This window comes from Mastigoproctus giganteus, chromosome 8, assembly GCF_048544385.1.
Source record: "Mastigoproctus giganteus isolate SK-2022 chromosome 8, ASM4854438v1, whole genome shotgun sequence".
Classification (NCBI taxonomy): domain Eukaryota; kingdom Metazoa; phylum Arthropoda; class Arachnida; order Uropygi; family Thelyphonidae; genus Mastigoproctus; species Mastigoproctus giganteus.
In genome coordinates this window covers 21,228,849-21,255,359 of record NC_143582.1, presented here as the reverse complement: position 1 = coordinate 21,255,359, position 26,511 = coordinate 21,228,849, and the positions used below count along the sequence as shown (strand labels likewise).

General features: G+C 34.2%; 1 protein-coding gene across 1 annotated transcript; it reads right to left on the bottom strand.

The window, feature by feature from the left end:
* LOC150081327 (cell division cycle 5-like protein) lies at nucleotides 1-25,295 on the bottom strand. Its single transcript, XM_090380169.1, has 7 exons — nucleotides 25,226-25,295; nucleotides 19,940-20,043; nucleotides 9,765-9,926; nucleotides 6,328-6,458; nucleotides 3,517-3,845; nucleotides 305-454; nucleotides 1-165 (listed from the first exon to the last, which is right to left on the bottom strand). The coding sequence occupies exons 1-7, from the start codon at nucleotides 25,268-25,270 to the stop codon at nucleotides 1-3; spliced, it is 1,086 nt and encodes a 361-aa protein (XP_090236295.1). The 5' UTR covers nucleotides 25,271-25,295.
* Nucleotides 25,296-26,511: the final 1,216 nt, after the last annotated feature.

Here is a 26,511-nt window from a genome sequence, read left to right as displayed (position 1 = left end):
TCAGCCTGCACTAATTTTTTTAATAGCTGATTTACCACTAGCCAACATGAAAAGGATAACATGTGGACTGGGTTCAGCCTGCACTAATTTTTTTAATAGCTGAAGAGATGGGGAAAGTATACTTTTATCTTCAATGAAATACTGAATATTTGCTGAACAGACTCTCTAATTTGAGATTTGGAAAATTACTAATAGAATATATTTCAGATTTAAACACGTATTGCATTATAAAATTAAGTCATGAAATAATAAATACAAATGAACATGTTTGTAAAAGAAAAATAATATAAAATTATTTACTTACCTGTTCTAATTCAGCATCTGATATCTGAGGCGGTGGGATAACTAATTTACTTCTTTTTCTGGCAGGTTCAGAATTACCAGAAAACATAGCGGTTGGCATATAATTCTCTTTATGCTGCTTCAATTTCTGCTTATCCTTCTTACAGTCTTTCTAAAAATAGACATATGAAAACTATTATTAGGTTCTATCACAATTAATATCTATAAAATTAAGGAGAACAATGTAATATTGTTGTTTGGTTTTAATCCCATCAGGAACTTAGGCCATGTTGCATTAATGTGTATGTCTGTAGAAATATGTGTTCGTGGGCCAATAAGAATATTGTGCAGGCTGAAAACCTAGAATAACTCATAAGGGAACCATACTCCATCTGCCTCAGACTCTCTAACTACTACTGCCTCAGACTCTCTAACTACTACTACTCTAAGCTGTAACATCTTTAAATGAGATATTGTAACCATACTTCACATACATGTGATGTAATGGTTACAATATCTTAGAATAGAGGCTGCGTGAGTGAGGCTGAGAAATATGAAATTAGTGACTTCGTAATTATAGATGACTGTTTATTAGAAAAACTTTACACCTTAAAGGCTCTTGGAGTTGCTGCATATACCGAATAGTGTTGAGAGACACCTGCAGGAAGTGGGTTGAACCACTGAGGTTAATTACGAGAGCATCTTTGTACTCGTGGGGGTTCCTTTGGACTGGAGAACTTTACACCAATGTTTAATTTCAGAAATAAGTTGCATATCATTCTCAAACACCTTACCACACAGGTATACCTTCAGTCTACTAAAGAAAAAAAATCTGATGGGCCAAGGTCAGGGCTATAGGGTGGGTGCACAACACCACATATGACACTGTCAAGTGTCATATGTAGTGTTGCGTGCAGCCTTGCATAATCCCAATGAAATGATGTCCTATTGATTCGGTTCAGGTCTTTTGGTTTTCAGAGTTCAATTAAACTTTTCCAGGGACAAATAGTATATTTCTTTGTTGATAGTTGTTTCACTTTCCAGGTAATCAATAAAAATTATGCCAATTTGATCCCAGAAGTAGGTGGCCATATACTTTGTCAATGATATGGAAAGTTTTGGCTTTTTGTTTTACGATCATAGAGAATCGATAATAGTCAAAACACCTCCCTTAAACAATTTTGCAGTGTCCATCACATCTGGTAATTATGTACCTGTCATTTCGAATAAGCTGATCGATGAGTTCTTTGTTTTCAATATTTGTGACAGACTTCATCTTTTGGCTCTTGATGTTAAAATTACCTTCCTGAAACCATCGGAGCCACCTCTGGACGTTACTTCAATCAACTGTCTTGTCCGCATAGACTGCAAGGACTTTTCAACGAATAGATGTGGCTGACTGATCACCCGATTTGAACAGAAACTCCATCACACATCACTGCCAGAAATGGTTGTCACTTTGTCCATCCATATCTTTAGATCAAAAAACACCAGAAAAATGATATCAGGTCTGTTAATGGGTAATTGGTAGCACAAGTGTACATCATTAATTCCCCAATCTTGTGGGAATTAATGATGTACACTTGTGTGTGTGAGAAATTGTACATTACTTATTGACCTGCCCTTGTACATCCTCAAATGAAGAGGAATTTAGATATTTCTCCAGTCACAGATAGGAAATGAACTCAGACTTCTCCAAATGAGTGAAAAATAACAAGACCAATGGAAAAATATGGAATGCGATGTAGTCAGATCAGATAGTGTTATGTAACATGCCAGGACCAAAAAGAAATCAATTCTCAAAGACAAAATATTGCCTAGTGATCTCATTGTGGCATGTCTTCTTAATATTCTTATTTCCTTAACCCATGAAGAGCAATAGCTCTTCATGGGTTAAGGAAATTAATAACTGTTAAGGAATTAATAGGAATTAAGGAACTAATAGCTATTGCTCTTCATGGGTCCATGAAGAGCAATAGCTATTAATAATCAATCTATGCTTCCTGCCACTCACCCATCCCTTTATCCATAGCAGTAACTTGCCTCTAATACCACACTGCTCTAATTTATGCAGCAGTAATTCTTGTGGAACAGTATCAAAAATATTACTGAAATCTAAGAATATAATGTCAAAATTCTTTTTTGCATCCAATTCTCTTTGTGACTCTAAGTAGTTACTCAGATAAGATCTTGGCTAACAATCTTCTCTTAATTGTCAGGAAATGTTCTCAATTACCACATTATCCTGACACAGAAGTCAAACTTACAGTTCTGTAATTACAAATTTTGCTCTTTTAATACTGATTTTTAAATCATTTCAAATCATTAAAATAAGGAGAGATTCTCCATAAAAATTTCAGTATTCATAGCAAAACTTGTGTGCTTTAATACTAACTGAGAAATACTTCTAAAAGATGCCGCTTTTAGGTTCAATGTATTTAAAGTGAATCTGGCTTTTTTTAAATAAAATTATTAAATTTAGATAGGGTGAAATTTGGATTATAAATATTTGAATGATGGTATGAGGACAAGTTTGGTGAAATATGTATCTTCAAATGTGAAATTAGCTGATAAATTTTAATTTATATTTTGTTATAATTTTAAAATATAAAATAATTTTGCGTTGTGCAATAACATTTTTGTCTGTATACACTTTACTTTAAAATAATATATTAAAATTTATGAATTACAGATGTTCGCAGAGCCATGAATTTTTTTGTGAAGTTATCTGCTTGCACTGAAAGAGTGGACAGACCTGGCATATCTTATCAAAAACTATATGCTAATTTTTGATTAATGACCCATGTAACAAGGACAGATTTTTTTTAATTACTTTAGCATATGCAAAGTTTTAGAGATCTTCAAGTACCGTGTTAATAGACTAGTAAAGGATAGCGAAAGCTTAAAAAGCAGTACTCAGTCCCTGGTTGTCATTGAAGTAAAGAAGAAAAAGAATAATTGAAAACTAAATATGTATTATTTTGCTTCTTTACTTCAATGACAACCAAGGACTGGATGTGTATGCTTCTGTCTCCTTGCACCTATTTTACCTCACTCAACACTTACCTACTTCCTCTCTTTTTATTTTATTCAATTTAACAATTGAACCTAAATATTAACCACGCTGCCTAAGTAAGCCATCGCAAGGTGAGTACCGCTTTTTAAGCTTTCGCAATCCTTTACTATTACTTTAGCATAATAAAATGTAAATTACATGTATTGTCAAAGACTTACCTTTTCTTTTTCACTTCTTAATTCTCCATCTAGCTGCTGTTGCCTCAACCTCTTATAATCTGGCTCCATGGGATCGTATACTTCCTCAGAAGTGTCATATAGACCACGAGCAGGTTTCTTCTCAAATGGAATTTCTGCATTATAATCAACTCCTTTTCTTTTTTTCCTTTGGGGTTCTAACTCTATTCCTGCCATTCGCAACTCACGCCGTTTCTGTAAAGCAGCTAACCTTCTAGCTTCTTCTAACTGCTTTTCCCTGGCTTTTCGTTTTGCTTTCTTACCTTGAGTATTTGCAAGTCTGGCACGGGCTTCAGAAAGCATTTCAAGCTCTAATAAAGAAAAATAAAAAAGACATGTATAAACAACCTAGTCCAAATGAACATTATAAAATGTATTTAAAGAATGGTAAAAACTAATAAAGGCAAAATACACATTAATTTCAACCCCACTTGTTTTAACCTTATTTTTTTTTGGAGCACCAAATGTTTCCAGAGGAAAACTCTGATAATTACACCGGTCAGTACATAAAATTTTATAAAAACAAAAATACCCAATCTTGACTAATTTTATGTGCTAAACACAGAAATCGCATTAAAATTTGTCGATTAGCTCTTATTTCCAAATTACAGTTGGGGTCTTATATTAGTGAGTTAGTCTACATTATCAACTATGGCTAACACATGGCAACACCACAGTTTCAGTACCACAACACCCTTATCATGTGATTGGCAACTGTCACCTTGCTCTACATTACATAATAAGTTGTTGTCGCCTCCAACTCTGTTGCAGTAATCCTTAAATACGGACGGCTAGGTTCTGGGAGATTTGTTCTCTCTGAAATTCTAATTTTTTGTGCAGTATTTGTGTCATGTAAGATTAATATGCCCCTATTTGTGTTAATAGTCCAGATAACTTCCGTTTGTATGTGAAAACATCTCGTTAGCTTCAAGAAAACTGTCCTTTAACTTGAGCAGTAAAAAAAGGCCTACTTCTTTTATTTTGGGTGTAAAGTAGACGACCAGGACAAGGACTGGGCTCCACACATATGCTGCACTATCTACTCATCAAAACTCAACATGTGGATGCAGACGTACCCTTTTGCAGTGCCCATGATATGGAGGGAACCAACAAATCACATCTCAGATTATTACGTCTGCATTGTTCTTCCTATTAGAAAAGGGATGATGATGAAGAAAAAGTGGACAGAGACGTACCCAAATATACCATCTGAAATTTGTCCCATGCCTCACGGTGAAGAACTACCTATTCCTGACCCACCCGACCATTTTTCTGTACACTCTGATGAACATCAACTTGATATGCACAAAGTACAGCAGCTGTCTACCACCATTTTTTGTCCAAACCACATAAGATCATAGAAAGTGAGCTTAATGACCTCATCAGGGATCTCAAACTGCCGAAGAATAAGGCAGAGCTTTTGGCCTCAAGGCTACAACAGTGGAATCTTCTAGATCATTCGGTGAGAGTGACATTTCGTACTCGAAATAAAGACTATGATAAATTCTATCAAACAAAAAGTGAACTCACTGTTTGTAAGGATGTTGATGGTCTAATGGCAGCAATCAACATGAGGCACGTTTCCAAAGAATGGCAACCATTTATAGGCTTAAGGCTGCGTTATTACACAATGGAATATGCTGCCTTCAATACCTCTTGCGTGTGCCATCCACAAAAAAGAAGCATACGCAAACATGGAGTACATCCTCTTAGGTGTACACTATCAGAAGTATGAGTGGCAGATATCTGGTGATTTAAAGGTAATTGCCATTTTGTTAGGATTACAAAAGGGTTACATTAAGTACTGCTGCTTTCTCTGCAAGTAGGATAGGCGTGCCAAGGATTTTGTCAACGCCAACTCCTCTTATCTACGAGAAGAGGAATTAGCCTTGACAAAAATCATTAACACCAGGAATGAAGAATGTAGCATTTGAATCTCTGTTAGATTCAAATAAAGTTTTGCTTCCACCACTACACATCAAACTGGGGATCGTGAAAAATTTTGTGAAGGCTTTGGAAGTGAAAGTGAAGAAAGACAAACAGTTCAAACGTGTCCTTAGCAAGTGTAAGAAATCAGCGCGGAAAGCCTTTCGAAATGTTTCCACTGATTTTCTAAGAAATGATAAACCCGGCAACTACAGGCAGTTTCTGGAAAATCTCATTACCTCTTACAAAAAATTGGGGTGCTACATGTCATTGAAGATGCATTTCTTGCACTTACACCTGGATTTCATCCAATTAACTGTGGTGCTGTCAGTGACAAACACAATGAGCTCTTCCATCAAGAGTGCCAACATGTTAGCTGATTATTGTTAGATGGTGAAAAGGGATGCTCCCAAAGCTAAATACACGCGAAAGGCAAAAAGGTCCTGTGTTTGATAGAGGTATGTTCGTAGCTACATCTTACTTCCATATAAACAAAAAGTACCTTGTATAAATATAAAAAACTTTTTTTTTTTTCAAAAACAAGATCCAATCTATGATTTTAAGAACTATTTCTGTGTTCAGCACCCCAAAATCTATAAAGAAAACTTACTTTCATGCCCGTAACAAGATATGACCCAAAATTTGTTGTTCAATGTTAACTTATAATTTAATATGATCAACACCAGTGGTTCTCAAACTTTTATCACTTGGAATAAAGATAAGTTATATTCATGGTACATCTGAAGGATGATTGCCATTAAACCCAACTAATCTTTAACAAATCTCAAAGAACACAGTTTGGTAACCACTGGCTTGCACCTTCATGTTTATGAATTTAAAAATTTGTAACAATTCAAAATCACATACCATCTTCATCCATATCTTTAGGATCAGGACGGGCAGGCTTTGTTTCAGGATTAGGATCAATTTCGCCAGGTTTCAATTTTCTAGGATCATCAATAATGTCTCCATCCTCTTCTCTTCTTTGAGCTTGATCTCTATAGTAAAATAAATTTCACTGATAAGAGAATGAAATTTCCTAGGTTACCAATAAATATACAAAATATAAAAGCTATAAACTAATTATTAAGTAGTGGATGATCTAGTTAGAAATAAATCTTTCAAAATAAAAAATAAATAAATAAAAACTTAGCTTAGACAATTGAAATCTTGTTTTCAAGTATTTAACTCTGAAAACCGTTTATTTTTATATAAATTCTTAATCTATGAGGGTATGAAGTACCATTTCCTATAATTAATTCAAACTACACTAAATTGCAGCTATTATCATTCGTAGTTTTAGCGTAATTCTTATAAATTGTAAATTTGAAATGGAAGCACAGAAAATATTCTATGTAAAGTTACAAAGTAGAAAAAAAAAGCAGAAGTAAAGAAATGGCAATTACAAAACACTGCTGCAAGGCATTCAAAATAATGACCAGTTTACTATGTACTGAAACTTATAAATAGTACTGGAGCAGGTTTTTTTAAATTATTTATATTAACATGGCTGCAAAGACAGATTCTTTCATTGAAATTTTTTTATCTAATTAGCGCAGCTAAATAAAATATACAATATATACAACGTGATAATTATAAAACAAAGTATTATTACTTTTTTCATTTATAACCTATAATTGCTTCTGTTTAGCAAAGAACTCATTTCAGAAAATTATAATGCAGCCATGATGGTTATTTTTTATTCATTTTCCCAGTTGGTTGGTTTGGTTTTAATGGGAGTTTATTGACACAAGGGCACTAAGGCCAAATTGCACATGTCACAGTTATTCTGCAAATAAAATCATTTCTAACCCCCCCCCCATCATTAAACCACTCGTGGCAAGCAACGAGTGGTTTAATAGGTTCAAGCATCATGCTGGTTTCCAAAAAAAGGTATGCAGTGAAGTCGCCAGTGCCAATTATGCAGCTGCAGAGAAATTTTGTGATGTGTTGGAAAAAACCCCTTCTAAATATGCGCAGCCTTCAACTTCCGTAGTAGCTTACTTATCAGCTGGAGAGTTAATTCTGGCAATGATTGTCGAAAGGTAAAACTTGCCAACAATTATGCCTGTCTCCTCTCTCTTTTTGCAATTTTATAATTTTGTACACTTTTGTAATTTTTCCTGCGCATGAGATAAAAAAATTGAATAATTCTATTTACATGCTCGTCGAACATTTCTTTTTTGTTGTGAGTGCGGAATTTTCCTAAATGCTTATTTAGAGAAATTCCGACTCATGTAGCGTTCTGCGGGACGCAAACCTCACGTTAATCGGGAAGTGGCTGTATTTTATTTTTTTTATTGTTTAAGTAAGGTAGAAGAAAGAATAGGCTTGTGTTAGGGGAAGGAAATCAGCGGAGTCCTTGTAATTTTGGAAAATGTAAGAAAATCTGTTTATTTCTGGTTGTTGAAGGAGTGCCCCCATTAAAGAGTAGGTAATAGGAGTGAATTTAAAGGAGGGAAAAAATAAGTGCTTTGAGAGTAAACCATGCAGTACATGGTAAACATGAGAATTATAGCCATTGGGCCAAATAGTACTAACTGAGGACCTCCAAGCAAGGGAGGTAGAAATTATATGAAAATAATGAAAACAAGACGAAAGAGACTGAGCAATTTCAGATCATACCGCAATGATATAAAAACCCTACTACACTATCAGAGAGTGGAAATTTGGTAGGGAGAAAGGTCTCCAGTGGGGAACATTTGTTCTAAAGTTGCAGGAGAACACAGTGATGTGTTGAAAATTACAGTAAAAGGGGCCACTGATAAGTGCTGCCCAGCAGGTGATGAAAATTGAAAACAACTAATAATTCTGTGGGAAAATAATATAGATAAGAGAAGGTAATGTGCTAATTGAGAAAATAGTGCTAACAAATGAAAGGAAAGAAAAATAATAATAAAAATAAACATGTAAATACTCCACAGTTTTAATGGTATTTTGCTATTCGTTCTCATGCTGTCTACATCAGATGAAATGTTTTCATTGAACATGCCAAAATTTAAATGCTTTTAATCTAAATTGTTACAAAAATTTGTATGCAATTATGGATTGCCAATCACGGAAAAGATTTTACTATGGATGGCATTAATGCATTCTGTGTTGTTTGCAAAAAGAATGTTCTGAGCAGAAGAAGAGAAAAAAAAAAAAAAAAAATTCCAGATCCATCAAGGTGTGAAAACAGCACTGCACAATATGTCCAAGCAAAAGGGAAAACTTTTAAAAACGATGTTAAAACTTTTCACAAATGGTTTTATTATTTCACACGTTGAATACAAAGAAATTGTGTTCAATGAATTGTAATAAACAAGTAATAAATGTAAAAATTGTAGTAAAAAGTAATAATAGTGCATATATCAAAATTTTGGTGCATATTTGACCTGTTTTCTAGTGCATATAATCTAATATCTACTGATTACATCATGTTTCCCACCAATTGAAGCTAAAAAGTCACATCTACATATAGAACAGAAAGCAAGTGTGTGTGTGTGTGTGTTATGGAGGTTTAATGGCGCATAAGCTGCTGGGGCTATAGTGCAACTGAAAGCAAATGTGTTAGCATTTCCAAATTTAATAATACAAAGAAAATCTTACATATATGTCTTCTTAATGAGTTCAGTAGCACACAGTCTTTGAGTGGACCAGTGTTCAAGCTCATGACCGCTAATACGATTAACGTTTATATTGATAATTTATTGTAAATTCTACTGACCGAGTGGTCATGCCAGAGTATATTTTATAGGTGTTCCCCCTCCCTCACACATCAGAGGAAGTGAGGGACAGGCAACATCTTTTTTATGTCATGTGAGTTATTACAGGATTAAAATTTTATTTCACAATAAGAAATAAAGTTTACCACTAATTTTTTTAATAGCTGATTTACCACTAGCCAACATGAAAAGGACAACATGTGGACTGGATTCAGCCTGCACTAATTTTTTTAATAGCTGATTTACCACTAGCCAACATGAAAAGGAAAACATGTGGACTGGGTTCAGCCTGCACTAATTTTTTTAATAGCTGATTTACCACTAGCCAGCATGAAAAGGACAACATGTGGACTGGGTTCAGCCTGCACTAATTTTTTTTAATAGCTGATTAACCACTAGCCAACGTGAAAAGGACACCATGTGGACTGGGTTCAGCCTGCACTAATTTTTTTAATAGCTGATTTACCACTAGCCAACATGAAAAGGACATCATGTGGACTGGGTTCAGCCTGCAGAAATGTTTATGAATATATTAATCACTATTATGCTTTATTCTGATGACAATAAAAAAAAAAAAAGATTTTTTATAATACTTACAGCAAATATTCATAATGTTCCAGACACTGTGCTGCTGTCCTTCCAATAATGGGTGCAATAGTTCTCCACTGAGCAGGCATCAGCTTAGCCAAATGTAAAAGCTTTTCCTCTTCTTCTCTGGTCCATTCAGTCTTTTTGATACTTGGATCCAACCATTCATACCTGATTAAGTGTAATAATTAAACATTAGTATAAATACAAAACCTACTAGTTAATATTGCATGAAATAAATTCATTTAAATGTGAAACCAATAAAAAGATATCTGTGAAAATAGCTATTGCTCTATAGTTCATTTAATATAACATTTAGACTTCCTAAAAAACAAAAAAAGGTAAATTAGTAACCAACTTCATTTCAGGATTTCACATTTCTGCTGTGAAATCCTGAAATGAAATGTTAGCAATTTGAACAGAAAAAATCTGGAAACACTTTGCTAATTTAGTGAATGATTATGGGATATGAGAAATGGCAAACAGAGATTAAAATATAATTTTAACAATACTTTGAATACTCTATAAAATGTTGGAGTCGCTTGGATATTCAGCTACCAAGATATCATTATCAACTCCTATAAATTCGTCAAGGACAGTTTCTCCATTCATCAAAACTCTCTCTTGGAGTTCTTCCCAAGATTGATCAATATCTTGTAGCAGTTCATCCCTCTCACTGCTGTTCATTGGCATTTTAGCACAACCTGATTTTGTGAAACAATTCTTATCATTGTTTCCATCACATCTCTACTTTCCCCAATTCTAATATGCACATCCACAAATCTATAAGTTGACTGGTTTTTATTCTCAGTATAATTTTTTTCAGTATGTGCCTTCGGTAGTGCATTTTCAAATTCTTGATAATGCCTTGGTCTTTTGTCTGCAGTTTAGATGAGGTATTCGGAGGGAAGTAAACAAGCTTCACACTTTTTAATTTTGTCATCTTCCTATCAAAATTTAAAATCCGCTGTTTAAAAATTTCACTTGTCATCAAGATTTTTTATTGAAGCCCACCTCTAATGACCTTACCCTTTGAAACATCGGGGTTGTTTACTTTCGCCAATTAAAGCTTCAGTTTTTCATTACCAGCCATATTTGCTCCAACCAAAACTGTAATTCTCTCCTTACTATTTTTACCACCTAAACATTTATCACATTTAAAAGTCAGTGTCTTGTTTGACAAGCATTTAAAAAATAGACCTGTTTCATCAATGTTGAATGTCTTGGGGCTAGTAGTCCTCTACAATTTTTTTTTCAAAACAGTTTCTTTCCAATGGGTACAGTCTCCTTCGATTACAACCCCACTTTCGCCAGAAATAACTTTTTTGAGTAAGCCATGTTGCTTTTTAAATTTGTCTAGCCAACCAGAATTGACTTGGAAAGTTTTACGCCTGAGAAATGATGCATATTCCATAGCTTTTTCTTTTATTAATGTCCCGATATCAGCATGTTTTGGTCTCGAATCAACGTCACACACTTAAAAACGGCTTCATCTACATCTTCAAACAAGCATGATTTGGCATGCTTCCAACTGGTTCCCATTTTCTCAAACAGTTTAAGAACCAAAACAGTTTTTCAGAATGGTTGACTAGTAGTGAACTAGCAGGGATACCAAATTTTAAAATGATTTTTTTTTAATGTCGCAATCTACACTATTAAGCACTTCCACTTTTTCCACTACATTAAAGGATTTCCTCTTAGACAATGTAAGATTACTTGCAGAGCAGCTAAAACAAAACTGATTTAGGGACCACTTGTACATGCCACATAAACAGAGACAGGTGATATTTAGTGAAAGTGTGGATGCCTCATTTCTGCGAAACAACAGATGAATTTCCAGGATAAAGGAAAATCACTCTCTCCTAATTCGCTAATAGGGTTACAGTAGAAAACAGGTTGACCAGAGCCAATGTCCACGTCAGGATTATGGCTTAATCTTTGCCAATGCTGTGGATACATAGAGAGCAGTTGACAGGTGCAACTTCTTGGTACAGTAGAGGCAGTTGTATAGGTTTTATGTGCATCACTAAATTGTGAAATGTTTAGTTTTAATTTGTGCACTTAAGAATTAAACCATTTAACTCTTAAAAGCTAAAGTGATTAATTCTTAATCATTTTAGCTCTTAATTTGTGCTTTCTACAGCATCAGCTCTATTGCCTAAGGCCAGAGATGCAAACAATGCATACCTAAGTCTCAAAATCAGTTTGTTATATGGAAATTTTCTTTGTTATACAGAAACTACTTTGAATGTAATGACCAAGGGGAAATCAAAAAAATTCGCTATATGGAAGTTCGTTAAAGAGAGGTCCGACTGAACTAATCATTTTTTGAACCATAATGTTTCTTCGCAGTATTTTGTGCATAAAGATATTGTATTTTTCAGCAGTGTTATGAAATGTTTGCAATGTTCACTCTCTCATTACTTTATGAAAATAAAGAAGAACTAAATATTTGAAAATTAGGAATGGAGTAAGTTTTGAATTAAAATTTATTGTTAAAGATTAAAAAAAAAAGTGGAATTTTATTTTGTAGTTTCACTGTTAAATTTATGTTATGGGAATATATTTGCCTTATGAGTTTTATCTGAAAAGTGATGACTGACAGTGCATAAAAAATTGCAATGATAGTATAGGAAATTTATAATACACTAAAATCTGCCAAAGAGTAATCACATTTGATACTTGTCTCTATAGCATTAGTAGAGGCATTTGATGCAAGAAAGCAAGCTTATGCAGCATCAGCCAAAAAAAAAAAAAAAAACCCACTTCCACTTCACCCCTCTGTTCGTTCAAAATACCTGTCCAGATGAGCCTTAAACTTATTTAGGCTATCAACCTCCGCCACAAGGGATGGGAGTCTGTTCCACCAACCAACCACCCGCTGGCTAAAGGCAAATTTCCGCACGTCTATCCTACATCTGTCTTTCCTCAATTTGAATTTATGCCCTCTCAGGTGATTTTTCTGAGCTAGAGGAAGAATCCCATCAGCATTGAGCATGCTTAAACCATTCAAGGCTTTATACACCTCTATCAGATCACCTCGCTGGTGCCTAGTCTCCAGACACTGTAATTTGCAAAACTTAAGCCTTTCTTCGTAAGAGCACCCCTTTGTTCCATTCACTAATCTTGTTGACCTTCTCTGTACTCGTTCCAGCAGCTCTACATCCTTCTTGAAATGAGGCCTCCAGACCTGTATACAGTACTCTAAGTGTGGCCTGACCATCGCATTATACAATGGAATAATCACCTCCTTATCCTTGCTGGAAAAATTCCTGTATATCATTGACAATACTCCATGAGCTACTCTTGCAGCCCTTCTGCACTGCTCAGAGAACTTCATATCTGCCTGCACAACCACCCCCAAGTCCCTTTCATTCTCTACCACTGTCAGTGTAGTACCACAGAGTTGATACGTTGCTCTGGGGTTGCTGTTTCCCATGTGTAGTACTTTACATTTATCAATGTTAAACTTCATTTGCCACCTCTCAGCCCATCTGCTCAACCTTTCCAGATCCTGTTGCAGCAGCATAGTGTCAGTAGTGTCCTTGACAACCCTGCCAACCTTTGTATCGTCTGCAAACTTGGACATTAAGCCCGATATACCATCATCAATATCATTTATAAATACAGAAAACAATAATGGACCCAACACTGAGCCCTGAGGGACTCCACTAATAACATCAGTCCACGATGAGCAGTGTCCATTGATTACCACTCTCTGTCTTCTCCCCCTCAACCACCCCTTTATCCATAGCAGCAATTTGCCTCCAATGCCACACTGCTCCAATTTGTGCAGCAGTCTTCCATGTGCAACAGTATCAAAAGCCTTTCTAAGATCCAAGTATATAATATCAAAGTTATTCCCTGCATCCAGTTCTTTTGTGACTGCATCATAGTATCCAATCAAGTTGGTCAGGCAAGACTTCCCCTTAACAAAACCATGCTGTGTCTGAGCTATAACTGAAGTCTTGTCTAAATGATCCTGCAGTGCTTCTTTAACCAGTGCCTCCATTAATTTTCCTGGAACAGAAGTTAAGCTCACAGGTCTATAATTACTTGTGTCAGCCTTTGATCCTCCTTTGTGAATTGGGGTCACATTTGCACATTTCCAGTCTATGGGTACCTCCCCTGAGTCCAAGGAAGCTCTCATAATTATGGCTAAGGGTTTGCTTACTTCCTTTGCTGCCTCCTTTAATATAAATGGATAGATCCCATCCACCCCGGGTGCCTTTCTTGTGTTTATCTTCAACAGTTTCTCCTCCACTTTACTCCCAGTTATTTCAAGATTCTCTAGCTTACTGCTAGAGTTGAATACACCTCTGGCATTCCCCTCGCTGAATAACTCCTCATGTGTGAATGTCGATGCAAAATATTCATTTAGTTTGTTAGCTACCTGAGCAGGATCATCGACACTTGACCCATCAATATCAAGTGGACCAATCTGATTCACCCCCTTCCTTCTAGAGTTTACATAAGTAAAGAACTCTTTGCTGTTTTTCTTTGCATCCCTTGCCAAGGATTTCTCGTAATCTGCCTTCGCCTGCCTAACCTCCTTTGTAACTTGGTTGCATATCAACTTGTATCTATCATAGGCTTCTGTGTCATGTGTTAATTTGTATGTATCCCATGCATTTTTCTTCTCTGCCATATGCCTCATTAGTTCATCCGACATCCATTTTGGCCTAAACCTTGAACAATATTTCTTAGTTGGTATGTAAAGCCTAGTAGCTTCCAAGATAAGTTCTTTGAATGCTTCCCATTTTGAATTTGCTGTTGGTAACATCATCAGTTGGTCCCACTGTATAGAATTTAAATACTGTCTCAGTCCATCGTAGTCGCCTTTACGGAAGCAATAACCCTTCCCTTTACCCCTAATGGTAGTTACCTCTTTGAGTAAATCCCACTTCAGCACACTGTGATCACTGCCACCTAGTCGTTCATTTATCTGCAGATTCTTAATGCTTGAAGAATGACTGCTGATAATCAAATCAAGAGTATTACTCCTTCTAGTTGCCTCCCGAACATGCTGATGTAGAAAACAATCATCCAATAAATCCACAAAAGTCCTGCTAGTGTGTGAGTAACCAGCCCCGAAATTCCAGGCAATATCTGGGAAATTAAAATCTCCCATTATAAGACACTCTGATTTACTGGCCCACTCTATTTCTCTGTACAGTTCCTTATTATACTCATCAGAGTCATTAGGCCTATAGCACACTCCTACTCTCAATTTTGATCTCCCAATGTTTATGTCACACCAAACTGACTTCACACTGCACTGTCCAGCGATGTCGACTAGCTTCACTTCCTTGGTTTTTATGTGTTTCTTAACTAATAACATAACCCCTCCTCCCTTCCTATCCTGTCTATCCTTTCTGTAGACGTTGTACTCCCCAAATTGCAGTTCTGCATCCCTTATATCTGTGTGACACCACGTCTCTGATATCCCAACAATATCTGCCTTCGATGTTTTGAGCAAGGTAGTCATTTTGACAGATTTTACTGTATTATATTAAATTTAAATAATTAAGAAAAAAAAAAACCCACCAATAATCTGTATTTCAAACTTCTTTAATCTTGCCTTTTTTAAAAACAGACCAAATGGTATATGCCATATATTAACAAAGATGCCTCTCTTAATTAGCATTCTGCTACATTATTGTAATAAAAAAAAATAAAAATGCTGCTCTCAGATTTTTTTTCCATCTCAAGAAAACATCAGCTGAATCATGAAATGTTAAAAGAGGCTTATAGTGAATCTACACTTCCATATAGCTAAGCTCAAAAATAGTTTAGAATGTTTAAAGATGGATATAATTCAATTTCAAAAATTGGCTTCTGAGCTCCAACCACTGCTGTACCACAAAAACCGTAAACATTGCTTCTGTAACCATGAGAAGATCGTCATATAACAGTAAGGCAACTGACAAAGCTTTGAGAATATCAGTAGGAGGTATGCACCGTATTCATGACTATTTGCATATGACACGTGTTTGTGCATGCTGGGTTCCAACCCTACTCACACCTGAGCAACAGCAAGTTCGTATGGAGGTTCTACATGAGCTGCAATGGATGATTACTGAAGATGGTGAGGTTATGCACAAGGTAATAACAGTGGATGAGACATGTCATCATCATTTCGAGCCAGAAAGTAAGCAACAAAGCTACGTCATTGTAAACACTGTAAAAAACAAGAATTGTGGCTTCTGCAGGAAAGGTTATGGTCATATTTTTTTTGACATTCAGGAATAGTTTACCAGCATGTTGTGCCACATCGTATGCCTGTTATGGGGCCTTACTACAAAATTGTATTGTATACTTTGCAGGATCATTCATCATAAATAACCACAACTGGATGTAGGTGGGTGGATGCTACATCACAACAATGCAAGACCTCACACTGCTCGTACTGTCATCAAGTACTTAGCCAGCATTAATGTAAAATGTGTTCCTCATCCACTATACAACCTTGACCCTTCAGTTTTTTTCCCAAAATTAAAGAAAGAGCTGTGAGGAAAACATTTCCAGTTGTCAAAAGTTGTAAAGACATCTAAGGATTCTCGAACACATGTCAAAAAATGGTTTTCACCATGTTTTTGAAGAATGGCAGAAACATTGGAGTAAGTGCATTTCATCAAATGGGGACTACTTTGAAAAGGACCATCAAAATATGGATGACTAATAAACGTATGTAGAAACAGAAAATGATGATACAGATTTGTGAGGAATGATCACAAAAAATTTGCTAAAAAAGGGAGAAATACGGAAGTAGCTGATGCTACAAAATGAACTGGAGAATATCTCAGAAAAACTGGATAGGACAAATGAGCTATTAGCTACATATGGAGTCTGGAAGTTACTTCTGAAAAATTTGGACAGGCAGAGAAGCAAGGTCTGAATGTATGACAATAACACCTGAAGAACTGCTAATAACAAAAATACAAGTTATACTGAATTAATGAAGGAACATAATTGATAAGTCAAACTGAAGTAGTTAGCAGCCATAAAGTAGTCAGTAAAATAGCAATGTAAAACACTGTCATAGGTCATAGAAGAGTATATATATATCTGTGGAAATCTAGAGGGAGTCCACAGACAAGTCAGTATAGGTCCATGTGAAGGTGGACTCCACTGTTATACGAGGTGCAATCAAAACGTTCAGAGAGAAAAGTAATATTTAGAAATTAAGCATATTTGCTATTCAAATGGATCTGCTTTGAAATGGCTCCTTGACACTGTATACACCAATTCCAATACTTCTGAAAGCATTCTTGATAGGCTTCTTTTGAAGTTGCTTATAGTTCTAGTGTCATATACTGAATAATTTCCTCAACTATTGCAAATCTGTGACCTTTCAAGGAGGCCTGGAAAGGAAAAAAAAAAAAAAAAAACATAGGAAGCCAAATTTTGAGTGCATGGTGGTGGTGGATAGGGGATGACAGCGATTGGAATGATTCACATTAAATTCTCAAATGGAAAGTGCCAAACATGCAGGACCATTGGCATGATGTAATTACCAATTTTCCAAAGCCCACTTTTAGGACCATTTTATTCAACAGCATCATACATCTGCTTTGTAGTATTCCCCATTCACTGATTCATAAGGACAAATTCATAATGAATAATGCATTGCGAGTCAAAAAATATGATAAACAAGCAATAAAATTTGATGGAAATTTTATTGATTTTTTGGGCCTTGGAGAAGACAGTATTCAACTGAGAGAAATGGACCTTTGTTTATCACTTTTTTGATGTTAGAAGAAACTAAGTGTGGGCAGCAAATTAATGTACATCTTGACATATGATCACTCACCAGTCTGTGATCATTAGTGAGGATGTGACACAAACTTGAATGAAACACATTGTTACCAAACCTTGCAACAAGATTGGTGAGGGGAATGAAGGGATCCTCTTACCAAGAGAGGCTTAAGTTCTGCAAATTGCAGTGGCTGGAGACTAGGCACCTGCTTGAGCATGCTGAATTCTGATGGGATCCTTCCACTTGTTCAGATTACAAGCCTAAGTGGGCATAAATTCAAATTAAGAAAAGACAGATGTAGAATAGACGTGCGGAAATTTGCCTTTAGCCAGCGGGTGGTTAATTACTGGAACAAACTTCCATCTGTCATTGTGGAAGTTGATAGGTTAAATAAATTTAAGGAGGGACTGGACAGGCATTTGAAGGGAATGGTGTGCTTTTTTTTTTTTGGCTGATGCTGCATAAGCTCATACACTTGCTTTCTTGCATCACATGCCACTACTACTACTACTACTTGTAATAAAATTGATTGCCATGTCTCATAAGAAATACCATTTTCTCCAGCAACTTTACAAACAATTAAACTTTGATTATCCCTGATTAGATTATAAACATAAGCAGATTCCATCACTGGTTTTTGAAGTCGAAGGGTAGCCAGAGGGATGTTCATCTTCAAAGGAAAAGCAGCCCTCTTTAATTATGTGAATTTCTGAAAAGTCTTCTTTTCAGAAATTCACATTCTATGATATATTCACAATGTTATATATTGTTGTGCTAACAATGCACAGCATTTTCTTCAAAAGCTGTTTTCATTTTGCAGATTAGGGAAAATGTAGATTCTTACATTTTCCCTAATTTGAAACAAAATTTGATGCAAATTTGCTGCTTGATAAATCACTCATTTTAAAATGCAACAAAACAAAAAACACCTATTCAAAGTGCACTAATTCAAACTGATTGCAAATAAATGGGTGATTTGTGTTTTACAATGTGTAGAGGAGTCAGTGAATTTGTTGTAATTCGCAACTTGCTATGGTGCCACAATTTCAAATACAAAATCAGCACCCAAACTCTGTTGATCACACTTCTTAATGTGCCACGAATGAGTTCACAGCAAGAAGGTACTGTAGCTTATCCATAACACCAATTCTGAAATTGAGTAAGCAGAGATATTTTTCCTTCTAATATTTCTAGAAGCCATAATATAAGCTGAGTATCAAGACAGGCTAGCAAATAGACTGTATTTTTAAGTCTGTATATTTTGAAACATATAAGGGCAACTTTGAAGGAAAATTAAAACTTTTTTTTTCCTGTCAATCACAGATTTTTTTTTTTTTGTTTACTGAGAAAAATATATTTTATTTTGGGCGTACTTCAGTAAAGCTGGGAACTAAGGAGTCCAGGGCTAAAAATGTTTGTATGACACTGATACAATGAATCCAAGTAAAAGATGCTGGGAGAAAAAAATAGGAAACTGTCAAAACTCAAAATAACTGCTCTCTAATGGCAAGTTTTGAAGATGTTAAAATAAAAATTGAGTTTGCCAGGAAATATATTAATATACTGATTCAATAAAAATTGATTGGAAGGAATTAGAAGGGTGAAAAATTTCAGCAGCAGGCAATCTTCTTCCAGCTAGTATCTTTAATTTGATCCACTATATCCTCATACCTATTTCCATGTTCAGAAGTGAGTGACAAACTACATCATTTAATAGTAGCACATTTTATATTGGACCACAGGACTCCTATTACATGATTTTTTATAAATACAGTACACTCATTTTTTAAGTTCTACTGTGACCTTAATCTGGTAATAAAAATAAAATTTAAAAAAAAAAAAAAAAAATGTATATGGAAGTATAGCCTAACATTCTAGCTACATATTAACCAAAGTCACAACAACCAAAACTAAATATGATAAATGATAACTACAGTATAAAGCACCAAAAGTACTTTATTAATGTAAATGAAAAAAAAAAAAAAAAAAAATCTGAATAATATACGGACAGTACATTTCACATACAAAAAAAAAAAGGGAAAAAAAAAAAGTGTATGGAATTTTTTTTATCGTACACAATTTCTTTTTGGTATGGCTGGGAAAAAAAAATAAAATAATTTAATTTTACTTAAAACTCTAGGAGTAACAGAACCTTTCAGAAGAAATTTTCTTGTATGATCTTTTTTCTCTTATAGAAAAAAAATCCCAAATCTGAAACCAAAAGTAGTTTTTTTTTTTTCCCCCTCTTATTATAGGATAACATGTATTACAAACCATATTCCATAAAATAGTGCTCAAAGTGTACTTGAAAAAAGTTAAATACTGTGTACAAAAAATAATTTTTTTTAACCTTTTCAACTGTTAATTAAAATAGTTTGCAATTTTTAAATTTATTCTCTCAATTATATGAGTAAACACAACTTACCATCTGGCTTTACATTGTTTGGCAGATTTCCTATGCAGTAAGGATGCAATTCGCGACCACTGATTCTTTCCATATTTCATAATAGCTGCTTTCAGTATTTCATCCTATAAAGAATATGAGATTATTTTTTTTAAAATACAAAAACCAGAAACAATTTCTATGAGAATGCTGATATTTTAGTAGTTATTTTACCACACTTGCACAAAATATAATTAAAAACAATTTTTAACCATTTATTTTATTGATTACATTGCTATGCTCAGCAATAGTAATAATTCCATAATTTGTTACTATTTCATGGAAATAGTGAAATTCAGTGTAAAGGAATATTATCATTAAGAAGATATAGAGATAATCATGGACTAACCACTTTCTATGAGGATGGATTGGGCTAATGAATTAGCAACACGGCAAAATCAAATTATGAATGATCAGAGAATTGTGTGATTGCTCTGATGACTCATGATTTGAATTTTGCTGTTTATCTCCCCCCATCAGACCTTTATTTTAAGGTCTGATGTGGAATTTTGTTGTTTACCCCCACACACCAGACCTTATTCTAAGGTCTGACATGGGGGAGTATAAACAACAAAATTTTGGAGTAAAAATCTTACCTAAGAACAGCTAACTCTCAAAAGAGCTCAATAACTTTCTCCTGTTATATGTAACAGTTGAAAGCCACATGTATGCATCCACCAGCCATATATACTAATCTTTCCAAATGATTATGTTCTTCATTTATAATCAGTAAGAAAAGCAGACTGACAGCCTACCCATGAAATGTATTAGGAATAACAGTTTCATATAAATATGGCAGAGTGCCTACAGAAAATAAGATGAGGAAATTCTCTACTGTTAAAAAGTTTCCCTATTTTTAAAGGACAAGCATCTGTCTTTTTCTGGTCTGCTTTTAATAAAAATGACTTTATGATTAAATGATATCAAGAAATCATGCAGAGTCAAAAAGTAATGGAAGAAGCTGCAAAATAATTTTAACAATCCCCAAAAATTTCCTAATTCATCTCATATATAGTTGCAATTCAAATCTCAATGAAGCCAATTTCCGTCTATAATGTCATAAATCTTAAAGATATCTTCTAACAGAAGGTAACTATTAATTTCATCAACTGCCATTTACCTCAACTGCCCCAAATTACCCAGTGTTAATTTTGCTTTCATGTTGACATTACATTCACACTAATATTGCTTGTCAGAATTTTATTAATTTAGAATCTGTCTCTTTTTGATGTCATCTGGCTGAAAATCTATCATATCAGCAAACTACAAATTAGGCAAAATGTTTTTACTTCTTGAACTTGACCTTCTCCAGCCTTAAATCTCAAATTAGCTCCTTATAATAAATGGATCCATATTCCAATGAAACAGATCCAGTTGTTAGGCATATTGAGGCTTTTGATATTATTATGCCCAGATTATTATTACTTATGCATTTGCCTATTATTTGGTATTTACAAATCCAATAACTCCTCAAAGGTCAACAGCTGATGATAGCTATCTTCTAGATGCCTCAGTTCACAATTTTATGAATATTTCTCTTTCCACACAGCATGCAATTTCAAAGATCTTCATGATTCTTATTATTCTGTTCACTGGCTAGATTATTATTTAAATTTCTTAATCTTAATATTTATTCTGATCACATTACAGAAATTATTTTTGTAGGAATGTAACACCCCTACTTTCTCACCCTACCATAAGCTTGTCCTTTATATAAACATCTGTCAATTAAATCAGTCAAGGCTGTCTGAATTCAAAATGAAGCATATACCAACTGGCTTTCATCAAAAATCCTCATTTTCATCCTACGCTGATACAAAGCAAGCAACTGACACAAATGCATTAACAAAAAATAAATAAATTATTATTCCTGTTACCTCAGGTATTTTCATTTTTTTTATTTATTTATTAGTAATTGTTATTTATTTTTATCTATTAATCTTCATTTAAATGCTCAAATTATATTTTAGTAAATTCTACTAAACTGGATAAGGACATATCATCCTCTTAGTCCTTGATACATTGTGTATTCCGTGTGGATGTGGCACTGCTCATCTGTGTCCTTTTTCAATTTTGACTAATATTTACATTTTGTTTCAGAAGCACATTATGAAAACAAGTGTATCAATTGTTTTTATAATGCTTTAAAAATTGCCATAATTACTTAGTAATGTAAATTAACATTTATTATGTCCTATAAATGTTCATTAAGCGCTGAAATTGAATGTGTATATTTATATCTTGTTCCCACACTTGTTCCGTCCTCGCTTTTCATAATGTAGCGACAGCTTTTACATAGTATAAAAAAAATGAAAATGAAATTTACTTTTATTTTTTCATATATTTTATTGAAATATTTATTATTTCCCCTATTTTCTATGGGACCTTAGTTTTGCCAACTGCAGTTTTGTGAAATGTGATAGTTTCAGAATGTATCCTCTGTAGCTGGCAAGGATTACTGTATGCTGTTTCATGCTTTTGAGATATGTTATAACAGTTTAACTGAATCATGCAGTCAAAAAACAATACTCATACTAAAACATGGGGGAATGGTCCTAATGAGGAATTTTCTTGAAATGAGTAATTCCTTTGAATAGAAAACATCAACTGAGTCCAATCTAAAAATAGTCCTGAAATCATTAAAATCATCCTTTATCTTATAGTAATGCAGTAAGTTATAACAATATACAGTGGCACTCTGTATTATATAACCATACTTAATTACTAGCTTATCTGTTGTCGTTGATCCAGCTTCTTGCTGGGTCAGTAAGAAACCAGTCTTCTCTATTTAGCTCTATCTTCCCCCAATTTCTCTCCACCTCTTCTTTTTCTCAGCCTTCCTATTGGTCTTTCACCATCCATTTTTATTTCACCAAAGAGATCACCAAACATCCTCTTTGGTGATCTCTTATCCTCCAGTCTCTTTACATGACCAAACCATCTCAGTCTGTTCCTCTCAATCATTTCTTATAATCATTCTACTCCTACTTCCTCTCAAGTGTACACAATTCTTACTCACATCTCCTGGTCTTTCCACACACCTCTCAGAAACTTCAGTGCCAAAGCTTGCATTCTGAAAATTTGTTAAATTCTTAATTTTAAGTATGCAAAAACTTACATATTACTATCAGCCTGGTAGCACAAATTGTATAAGCTGTAACATTTGTCTCAACTGTTTGTTCCATATTTTCTAACATGAATTTGTCATTGCTTATTTGATTCTGATAACTTTAATGTTATGAAATCACATGGACAATAACACAATTTATGTCATTATCTTGTAAAATTTATTGTGTGAACACCTGTTCACACCTTGAATGATTGGACATTCATTAAGTTTCTCTCTACCTCTTCTTTTTCTCAGCCTTCCTATTGGTCTTTTACCATCCATTTTCATTTCACCAAACATCCTCTTTGGTGATCTCTTATCCTCCATTCTCTCTGCTATAGACATATTACCCATAATTCATTCTGATAATTGGAGCGTTGGACTTTAAATGGTGTTTGTACACACTGGCTAATTTGAAGAAAAGAATAAAATGTACATTTTATTCTTTTTTTCAAAGAAGAATAAAATGCACATTTTCATGTGGCATTCCTATCTCCACCCAAATGTAACCCACTATTATATGGCATCTGATAAGATGCTACTTTAAAATTTTTTTTCTAAATTTAAGAATAATTTTTCTAAATGATTATAAGTATTTTCAGTATTAGCTGGACTGTATAAACTATTCATCCTTGCCATGTACTCCCTTCGGACTGTGGAATGCATTGCCCTCCCCCCATCATGTTGATGTGTATGAATGATTGGTAATATATCTGCAAAAACAGCATTTTTTAATTTGACTCTTGGCAGATACTGTGTGCATGTGTATTTTTATGAAAACTTGCTGCCAAGAGAAAGTTTGCAAGATATGTTAGAAATTGTGGAAAAGTTGATATAATAGGTGTGTAAAAAACTCATCTGGCAAAAAAAATTGTAAATATTGAAAAATGGGATAAATCATGATTAATAAAGCACCATTTTCAATTCACCAAAAAATATTTTTTAATAACAAAAAATGGTATTTGATAGATGTCACATGAGCTGTATTTATAATATTATATAGTTGTACAGTTTACTACATATATATGTAGTAAACTGTACAACTAAACTGTAAATAGGTGAATTGGATGAATGTGAAAATTGGTGCTACTATATGGATAAAGCATGTAAACAATCAGTATGTTTTGTTTGTTTATTTAAGAGGTTTGTTGTAACACTGGTCCTTATTGCTACTAGTTGTCTTAATAATACATACCCTTTTTCTTTAGCTCATCTTCACTCTCTTTAGTTCTGTATGTTATAGGTACACAAAACCTACTTATTCTGAGGTTTTTATACCCATAAAACTTTATTGTACATAAATTTATTTTCTGTATCATGATGAAAAAGGTAAGAAACAGATAGTTATATAGGTAAAACTTTAGTTTACTGTAGTCGTTGGCCACGGCCAGGGGGTATCGTAAACTGAAACGGTACTGTGGCCAACGACCGGTTTTTGCTTAAATCCCTCCGAAGTCGGGTAAAAACGTAACCTTTTTTCACTAAACAAAAATGACAGTCGATTAAAAACAAGACCCCTCTTATAATTGTTTTTTTTTTTTTTTTACCTTCTAATTACAACTATTTTTCTCAGTTTACGGGTTTTGTTTTACCCTTCTTGGCTGAAATTTAGTTCAGAAAAGAAAAGAACAAAAAATATATATACACGCATTGTATAGATTGCCTAGACAACGTATGAAATAAACTTTTCTTTATTATGTTGTGATACCATTATAAAGTGAATCACTTTTATACAAAGGCATACTGGGGGGGAAATACTGCTCATATCTTGCTGTTAAAATTAATACATACCTTGTCATAAATACTAAATATAATATAAAAAAGCTTATAACATGAAAACTTTGGGGACTTTTCATTTGCTTTAAGTTTAAATGTATTTCCCACTGCTAACATAACATAGAATTTTTTGAAACTATCTATTTGCATATTTATACTGTATATTAATTTTGTGCTGAACTGTATTTTGTATAAAAATATTACAATAAATACTGTATATTTAATAAATAAAAGTTTATTTCATATGTTGTCTAGGCATTCTACACTTTGCCGGTAACATATATATGTATATATGAAAAATCGCTTGAATTTTCTATGGGATGCAAAAACAACATGTAAATTAACAAATGCTATTATCGTAAACTGCTATAAGTATTACTTACCTCAGTATTTCTCCAAGCACCTCCTTTTATCATAATACGAGGCATTTTCACAAATATAGAAATATCACTGATTTCAGAATAAAATCACTACTAACGTAAAAACACAACTTTCCAAAGCGATAAACACCAACTCTAGACAATACTGTAGTTTAAAAGTCACTCGATAACACACTGAGTACGAGAATCTCGTCTAGTACGAGAATCTCGTACTCAGTGGGAGATTACCAGCCCAGCCAATCAGTGACACGTTATATCCTCATGGCGCCCAAGGCAAAATGGAATTTGGGTGACCCGTCTATACCTTCATAGGACCCAAGGCAAAATGGAATTTGGGGGCCCCCATCTGAAAAAAAAAAACTGATAAAGAACAATTTAATTTTATTGTGACACCAAAAAAACAAATTATATGAGGAATATTTTCTTATAAGAATAATTCCTGACTAAATATAAAATGTCATAAAAATCGGTAAAAACATTTTACCAAAAAACACAATTTTCAAATTACTATCAACTTCAATTAAAGCACTAAACTTTCTACCTTGGCAGGTAGAAAGTTCAGTTTCCGGTAAAAATCACTTAAAAATATTAATAAAAAACAGCAATGAGTTTTTGCCACAATGATTTTGGGGTCCTCTCTGATCAGGGCCATAGGCAGATGTCTTTTTGCCTGTAGGATAACGTGCCACTGCCCCCATACAAATGTATAGGATAAAATGTATTTAAAAAAAAAGAAGGAAAAATTTAATAATTCCATCTAACAACCTGCTTTTTTAAAGTCAAGTGTTCGTAGAATTAGTTAGGAATGATTAGGGAATATGATTTCTTACATTGTTTAGAGAGTGAAAATGTACCTTCTGGGACAGAAAATCACTCAACACTGGCGCGAGAATCATAGTTCGCCAACAATAAAAAAAATAATAAATCAATATAATAATAAAATAAATAAAACTTCGGACGCGGAAAAAAATTTAATGGGGAAAACAATAGAGAAAGCCGCTTTATCGGATCAACCTCTCCAGTGATGGAACTAAAGTTGAACTTCATAGCTGGATAAAATGACAAGTAGAAATATTAAGTATACTGCATCTAGTGTGATGCACGCTTAAGTCACTCACATTCAGGTGTTAGGTAAAGCCATCAGTTCGAAAAGTGGAAGATAACCTCCGAGTCAGTACACAACACCAGACAGGGCCGGACTTAAGTCGGTTGGACCCAATCGAGCGTGGCACAAAAATTAAAGTTAAATCGAAAAAAGAGAGATAAATTAAAAGAGAAGGAAAAAGTTT